Here is a 9,172-nt window from a genome sequence, read left to right on the forward strand (position 1 = left end):
CATAATCAGCATTTCAGATACATTTAAGAGATCAGGCTGTCCCATTGAAGTAGTTAAGTCTCAAATAAACTCAGGCCAGGCTTGTAATGATAAAATTAAACAGGGGGTGTGCTGACAAACACTCCCCTTGCTCTAATTCCACGTACCATGAACCTCTATAAAGTTTGTTTAGAGAGGCATATAGAGTAACAATATCCTTTTCTCTAAGAAGGAAGGTAAATAGTTCATCTCATTTCCATTCAGTTTATCCATATATATTAACAAAAAAAATAAAGTTAGACATTATTAATGCATAGTTATAGAGGGACAAAGTGACAAAACTAAGGCCGCTCTCCAGGTAGGACACAAAATTCAATTGGAACCTACAAAAGATTAGCTGCATTGGATCCAATCAGAGGTTTGGTTCTAGTGATGTTTGCCGGCTTAAGACCCAAGAGGATCATTGTGCAAGAGCAAGACCATCCATATCGAGATAATGCTTGTGACCACGTTTTCCTGTTAAATTCTTGTGTTTTTAGTCCGTATTGAGATACATTTGATACCGCATTTAAAATGGAACCCTAGCCCTTATTCTGGTGGACCATGGTCCAATCCCCAAGTTCCTCCAACATGGTGATTCCTGGTCCTCTTGTCCAATTTTAAGCCTCTTCCTCACCCTCCACGCTCAATCCAACCCTAATCCGACTCGCCCGAGCAATTATGTTTGGGATAGATGGAATATTATTTTCCTCTTGAAAGGTGATCGTTACGTTGTACTAGCTAACATTCTGCTAACAGACATAATTACTTTTTCTTTAAAAAACAGAATTGCCCCCCTTTTCCCCCCATTTATTGATATTACTTTTGTAGTTTGTACACATTGAAACTAGTAACGGTAAATTAAAAAAAAAAAACCAAATAAAATACCAGAAGCTTAAAACAAGTTAATCTGCCTCTAATAAGTTTAATCGAACGCCTTGCAAGTGTCCAACATTTTTTGCGCTGGGATCTTATTAGATTTGCTCAATTTTGTCATGATGAGTAAAGCATTGATGTAACCAACAAGGACAAAATCTGTGTCTCAAAAGAGACTACAGGAGGGGAAAAAAAAAAAGAAAAGAAAAAACCTTAGATCCGATCAAAGCAGACCGTCCATCCTAAGACCAGTGGTCGACGTCGTCGTCGTCGTAGACGAGCAGATCCGGATCCCCCTCCTCGAGCACCCGCACCCGGCGGCGGACCCTCCTGAGCACCCCGTCGATGGCCAGATCCACGGCGTCCTTCCTCGCCCGCAGCCCATCAGAGCTGCCGTGCCGCCGGTACATCACCCTCGGTGCCATCTCCAGCACCAGCTCCCGCATCCGCCGCACCTCCGACGGCGGTATCGCCCCCAGCACGTCGCCGATCCGGACCCCGCCAAACACCACCTCTTCCTTCGGGATGAACACCGAGAACTCCTCGAACCGGTCCTTGGGCAGGTGCCACCCGTACTGCGCCCGCGCACCGATCTCCTCGAAGAACACCGGGATGCACCCCGCCAGGATCCCGTCGAAGGTCGACCGCCGGGTTGGCGTGTCGCCGGGTGGCTGGAGGCAGAAGCTGGACCGGAGCATCGGCCGCATGAACCGGATCGGGTCGTGGGCGCAGGCCCCATCAGAGCAGTCGACCACCTCGCAGAGGTCGGTCCGGTTCTCGCACTCGGCCCGGATGCTCCCCGGATGTTGGGGCCACCCCCGCCGCCGCCGCCGGCGAAGAGCATGAGGTTGGTGCGGCGGGCGCCGCGGGCGCGGGCCAGCCAGGCGTCGAGGTGGGCGAGGGTGGCCGGGTGGAAGGAGGTGGGATGGGGGATGGCGCGCTCCTGCCAGGGCCAGGGGCGGGCCTCGAGGGCGAGCACCGTGACGTTGAGGAAGTCAGGGAGGTGGAGGAAGGAGGTGCCCCACAGGCGAGGATCGGCGTCGGGATCCTGAGAGTAGTCCCAGGCGGGGCGGGCGAGAACGAGGAAGTGGTCGTGGCCGCCGCGGCGTGCCCAGACGGCGGGCCGGTCGCGTCGGAGGAACTCGGCGAGGTCGCGGCCGTGGAGGTCGCTGGAGTTGAAGAGAGCCGGGTCGTAGAGGAAGGGGAGGGAGTCGAGGGAGGCGTAGTAGGGGAGGAAGACGGCGTCGGCGAGGGTAGGGTCGGGCGTGAGGCAAGGGTACTCGAGGAGGCGGCGGTGGAAGAGGGGTTCGAGCATGTGAGGGTCGGTGCGGTACCAACTCCGGGAGCGATTGTGGGTGCGGGGGCCGAGGCCGTGGTTGGCGAGATAGGGGCAGAAGTCGCCGTCGTCGTAGAGGGGGAAGGCGTTGCAGGATCGGAGGAGGTCGGTGTTGAACCGCGGCGGGAGGTCGCGGATGTGGATCCACCGCCCGTCGCACTCCGCCCGCCGCCGCGGCTGCTGCGCTTCTTCTCCCTCTTCTCCGGCAATTGCTTCCTCCTTTTCTAATAACGGAAGGCCGCCGCCGGTTTTGGGGATGGATCGGGATTTGGCTTGGTAAGGGACGAGGAGGAGAACAGAGAGGACCAGAAGGGTGGGGCGAGCCATGGGTGCGAAAGTGACAGGAGAAGAGAGAAAAGCCTCTAATTCGCTTTGGAATCCTGTCATTTATCTTTGAAAGTTTCCATTACTGCTGCTGCCGCAGTTGGAAATATTTATTTGGAATTGGAAGAGGATCTCTCTTCTCCGGTTCTTGTTTTACTTAAATTGATTTAGTTACTACCTTGTTTCCCTTTCCGTTTATAGCTTTCTAGTGGGGAGAGACCAGAGAATCGTGGAGGGAGGAAGGCACGAGAGGTGGGAAGCGAACGATCGATGCGGTCCGGTTGGGGTGGTTTATTTTGGAAACGGGTTTGGACTGTGGAGTGTGGACCGGCCCAGAGTTATAAGGATGGTTCGTGCGGTGAGGGGATGTTGGGTTTTGGGCGCCGGTTGCGGTTGGGTTTGGGCGAGTGGCTTGGCGAGAAGGGTGAGCGACCAATCTCCCACATCGCATGGTTCGCTTTGGTTACTCTCCAACCGGAATTAGGGCGGTACCGGCCAAGCCAGTTACCTATTTGGGAGCACCAAGAAGGGAACCCTTTATTCGGAACAAGTGGGTGGGCCTCCTTAGTCAACTGAAATGGGCCGAGTGTTTGGTCGTTTTCCACGTTGGGTCTTTTGGGCATTTCCTCTATACTATATTTTTCTATGCAAAGTCCACGTTTTTTAAGGCATTACGTCCGTTGAGCAATTTTGACTGAGCACCCATGTAGACAAGTAGTTATATTATTGAGAAATTATTCCCCAAACCTAGTGCACCGCGTGCATATAGCCAATCATAGCCGGTCGTTCCTGTAGCCATCATCCATTAAGTGCCATCTTGATTACTGCTATAGAAATGGGCTGCACTAATATATAGTGTGTACGGCCATATAGTACATCTACAGAGTAATCTTTTACATTGTATAGTCTCTCCATGTGGTTAAATTATATCTTAACTGTGTGCACCACGCAATCGAGTCACCTCAGTTTTATAGGCCAATTATTGAGATGAGTACATGGTGAACATGGTCTGTTGCGGAGAGATCCGCCACCGAAACTAATCCTTTGTTAAGGCATACTCAAGATAATATGGAGAGATTACACCAGTTGTGGCTCTAGTACCACTAATTCGATCAGTTGTATAGGTAAAGCATGCATCTAACATCCATAACTAACAATTTTGAGTCAAGAAGATGGAGATGTTCCTCCTTTAAAAAAGAGTTAGAACATGGTCTAACAACTTATAGAGTTAGATTTAATAAACTCACAAATTTCGACTAACGACTTACGGGCGGAACTTCTAAATAAAAGAAGTATGAAGGAGATCCTTAGGTAAAAAAGAAAGCAAGGAAGAAAACTCCAATACTCGAAAGGAGAATAAGCTCGGAGGGGGGAGACAGGAATTCTCTCTTTGCTCTTTTGACTCTCGTAATTTTTTTTTTTTATTATTTTCAAAATTTTGGCTAATTTAAGCATCAGACGATCTCTCCCGTTGGAACATTCTAGTGAGTGTGGATTTTTTTCGCAGGTACTTTTGGTATTTATGGATTTATATGGCATTCAACTTTAGGCACATCAGCACCTCTCTGAACCTTGCGGCAACATGGTCTATAGGAATGAGGTGGTCTGATTGGCATGATGCACGGCCACATAGTATAAGATATAATATCTCCTCCATTTGTGCTTTCCATGTTTGGTGCATAGATCAGTTGATGGTTTTATGTGGCTGGATGCAAAGTTGATGGATGACGAGCACAAACTGATGATGTGATTACAACTTACCATGCAGTACATGTCTCTCCAATATTAGTCCAAATATATCTCACCAATTGATTGTCATTGTATGTTAGCTCTCCACCACTCGTAATGTACAATGAGGTGAACCAAATTGTTTCATGCATTGTAAAATCCAATTAGCATAATGCCTCACGAGAAATTTTTGTGTACGGTGGGTGGTGCAGAACCACGCACCATTCACGATGATTGATTCACATACAGAGTTGTGATGTGATGCGTAAAAAAAAATTTTCATTGACCCATGTGGAAACTAATTACCGTAGATGGTGCACGTACGCAGTTCTGCACTACTCAGTGTACAAAGAATTTCGCAATTCCTCACATGTTAGGTGGAAGTAGATCCAGTTTCTTGGTGCTGGTAAATCGTCTTCTAGCATGAATTTGATGCCGGCCCACTTCATGTGTCATTCAGTGTTTCAAAATGTGAGATCGGATAGTTGACTTGAAGATCTTCCAATTCTGGGAGAGACCTAAGTTCTTTTTTATTTTTGTTTGTGGAAATTCATGGCTAAATGCTAGAAAGTAATGCCTACTACCAGCCCTCTCACCATCTCATGCCCATTCGGACAAATGCTAGATAGCAATATGAATTCTACGAAAAGTCCTTGTTTTTTATTTGTACTCATACAATTACTTCTATTCACTCTTTTAAGTATACCAAAAAGTGAGAGAGCAATTTTGCTCGTGTTAAAATCTATATAATCATGAAAATAGATGCATTCCCTTATTTCTCCACTTATTCCTCTAATCAGACGGCAAAAAATGATTTACTCTATGGAGTAGGCTATTTCGACCGCAGTAGAGAAGATGACACCTTCAAAAATTCTCTCCTTTTTATTTTGGGTACATAAGAGGGGTCATGAGCCCCAGAAAAAAAAAAAAAAAAGAATAACTACAAATGAATAAAAAAAAACTCCAGCATCATCTGCTGGTACCAAAGTTTTTATTTACGCTGGAAGGGACATAGCAGACTGCAGAATTTGATACAATTGTTTGAGGGAGTCTGGCTAAGTTGTCCGTGGACTGATTCGCTTCTCGAAAAGTATATGATATCTGAAAGGAGTTAAAAAAGCTGCGCATTGAATAATGTCTTGGAGAAAAGGATTTTGAATATGAATAATGGAGGATGGTAGAAGAAACTTTTGCTGATATTGCTCCATCCATTTAATTACGATGAAGGAGTCTCTTTCTAATCATATATTTATTTTGTCAGGCTGTTGAGTAGCAATGAATAAGGCAGTCCAAGCAATATGAGTTAATCTCTCTCTCTCTCTCTCAGATAAGAAGAAATGTTGAATTTATTTTACTGTTGGTGCCTATGATGGGTTTTTAATTCACTAGGCAAAGATAATAATAATGGATACCTGCACGCGGACAAAGTATATAATTGTCACACAGGCTAAACCTTTTATCTCAAAAGTAATTTTCTGTAGCAAGTGATCCTTCACAAACTGAGATGATGGGAAATACTTAGATTTTGAGCATCGTATGCCTTGGTTACTGTATTTTATATATTCTTACCTAAATCTTGCTACATACCATGATATTGTTCGCTGATTTTAACTTAATGCAAGCGAACGATCCCAAGATTTGTAGAGAGAACATGAGTGTGTGATTTAACATTAAAAACCTCGTCAAATCTCATGTCTCTTCAAGCAAATGAAGCAAATGTCACTTGGCAAGCTATTCGTGGTAAATCATTGTCACGCTCAACCATTCACCTAGAATGACCATATCGATTCAAAAAAAAAATAAAGTTTCAATACTCATGTTGTCAAGCATTTAGCCCTTATAAAATAGCAGCATGTGGCACTTAAGGTTGCGCATAACATGTTGGAATTTTGTTTACTCTTTCTTTGTAATCATTTCTTCCTCCTCCTCCTCCTCTCCCTCTTGTTCTTCATCATTTTGTGGAATTATCCAAAGTAGTCATGATGCACATTATGGGTATTTCTCACCGCCTCGGTCATATTGAACCAAATAGCTACCCATGGGGAGGAGGAGTGACTTCAACTTTTCCCTTGATGTCGTACCTCATTCTACATGCCTAGTCCTAAGCTTGGTTCATTATATATTAACTAACATACCTCTAGTTGAAAGAAAAGAGAGTTTCTTTACCAAAAAAAAAAAAAGTTTGAAATCCTTCACTTCAACATGCTTCTAAATTCCATCTTCTCGTATCCGTTAGTTGAACGCTAATACTAAGAGAGTTTTGTAGAGAACTTTTTAAAATTATCATTATTTGCTAACTTTTTAAGACTTAAAAAGTGGAAGGCCTGCTTCGAATCTTGGGATTTTTTTTTGAAAAAAATTATACATATATATTTATTTTCAAAAAACCAAGGAGAATATTAAATTAAAGAAATCCGCAATGTGAACCCTTCTATTTTTTGAATCATATATAAATCTATTGATGCATTTGGCAGCAAAAGTTTATTATTTTCAAAAAAAAAAGAAAATAGAAGGAAGAAATGTCTGCGATTGTGTGCAAATGCCATCTTCTACATTAATCTTTGTACATTTTTTCCCTAATTTGCAAAGAAACAAAAACATAAAAATAAGTATTAAATAGATCTTAAATTCATCATTTTTCACCAATAAGCCAGTTGCACATATGATCAATGATTTATCATTCTATCTCACACGCTACTCGTGCTCCATCTAAAATTAGATAATTCCATCTCATTATTATTTTGAATTATTTCAATTGATTTATTATATATCCTAAGAGTTTATGTCATTTTGCTTAGCTGCCATATTAGGAGACCTAATTAAAATCCAGACGATCTAGTCGAATCTGGAACATTTCAGATGGGCCTAGGTCTAGTTTTTAAGGACGATGGGCTGAACCAAGCCTAAAATTTGTGAGTCTGATTTTTATTTGTTGTTTATTTATTTATTTTGAAAATTCGATCCTAGTTTTGCTCTAATCCCACGCTTTACAAATTGAGCATGTTTTTTTTGGGTAACTTGAACCCTGTTTTGATTAAGGAAAGAAAAAGGTGGCGGCTAGGTTGTTGTCATGCTCCTCTCATCTCCTACTCTTCTCTTTCGATCACAACCTTGGCTTCCTCTCCACCTAGTCCTTGTCTTCCCCCTCTAACTCCTTCCACTCTCCTACAACCTCTCCCTCCCCTTCCTCATCTTCTACCTTGATGCTTCCATGGGTGGCCGACCCTGCCACTACTTCCCCCACAACATCCCTATGCCCCTCTACACTGATAGCCTTTTCCTCCTTTTCTAGTTTATGTTCGCTATCGCTATTGCTAATGAGATCAACCATATCATCCTTATCCCCTTCTCTACTAGCTCTATCCTCACCAACCTATATGGTTGGGGCATTTATATGGATGTCATTGAAGTTGTCATGAGCCACGACTTCTACTCTATCAAGCAACCATTTTGCCCTAGCAATATGTTCTTTGGCCACAACTACCACGCTATCACCACTAATCGCAGCATTCATCGAGCCATCACATTCTGTACCAAGGTTAGGGTTCTCCATTTTCGGCCCCATAGCTAGCATTGGGTCCTCTCTTTCATGTCACTCCACGCCTCCACAATAGGTTTGAATAGCTGAAAAAAGAAAGTCCAAGAACCTAGCCTAGAAGTCTAAAACCCAATAAGTAGTGGATTTGGACTTGCAAGGTAGGCCCGAAGGTAAGCTAGACCGACTCAAGCCTAACTAAACGGTGTTGTATCTTGAGCTGCCCGCTACTCGAACCTGGCTTGGCCCATCTGTTGCTCAAATTTGCACACTAGCCACTTACAGAAGGCAGGCACATATCCTAAGAGAAAGTTTTTGTGCACCGCGTATAGTGCAATAAAATTGATGTGGAGCCCACCACCTAATTATATTGGAGCACATAGCACACTTAACGATGTGACAGATATTCAATATTGTCTATCTTTTTCTTTTATAATTTTAATAATGAAAATATCATTTTCTCCGTAGAATAAAGAAAGAATAGTATTATTACTTCATGATACCTTATATAACTTTTTGTGAATATATATGACGTTCTGAACCATATATATGATTTTCTATATATTTATGATATTCTGAATAATATATATGACTTTCTGATGCCATTTCTTACGAATATCTATGATATTTTAAAAATATAAATATTTTTTATGAATATATATAACATCCTAAATACTATATATAACTTTCTATGAATATATATATATATATATATATATATATATATATATGATATCTGAATAATATATATAATTTTCTGTGAAGATATATAATATCTCGAAAATATATATGATATCTTAAATAATATATATAATTTCTTATGAATATATGACATCTTGAACAATATATATGACTTTCTATACCTTATATGACTTACTATTGATCATATAAAATATTAAGAAGTTATATATATTATTCAGAATGTCATATATATTCATAAAAAATTATATAATACAATCGAAAGTCATATATATTCATAAGAAGTCATATATATTGTTTAAAATATCATATATATTCATAAAAAATATATAAGTATTAGAAAGCTATATATATTGTTCAGGATATCATATATATTTTCAGAATGTCATAAAGACATAAAAATCATATATATTGTTTATGACATCATATATATTTACAGAAATTATATAAAATATCAGAAATAATAATATTATTTATTCTTTGTTCTACGGAAGAAAGATATTTTGTTACTTAAAATTAGAGAGGAAAAAAAAACTAAATGACATTCAATATTTTTTTATTTAAATATACTGTATGTCACAATATTATTGAATATTGCGCTCCTGTTGCACTGGCACCCGGTGCACAAAGAATTATTCCATATCCTAGATGCAGCT

The 9,172-nt window shown here is 41.4% G+C and overlaps 1 protein-coding gene across 1 annotated transcript; it reads right to left on the reverse strand.

The window, feature by feature from the left end:
• Positions 1–913: 913 nt before the first annotated feature.
• LOC105043602 (probable xyloglucan galactosyltransferase GT19) lies at positions 914–2,864 on the reverse strand. Its single transcript, XM_010921191.4, is given in 2 exon segments — positions 914–1,693; positions 1,696–2,864. Coding segments are annotated over 2 exon segments (1,479 nt in total). The 5' UTR covers positions 2,618–2,864; the 3' UTR covers positions 914–1,136.
• Positions 2,865–9,172: the final 6,308 nt, after the last annotated feature.

Source organism: Elaeis guineensis, chromosome 4 (assembly GCF_000442705.2).
Source record: "Elaeis guineensis isolate ETL-2024a chromosome 4, EG11, whole genome shotgun sequence".
Taxonomy (NCBI): Eukaryota; Viridiplantae; Streptophyta; class Magnoliopsida; order Arecales; family Arecaceae; genus Elaeis; species Elaeis guineensis.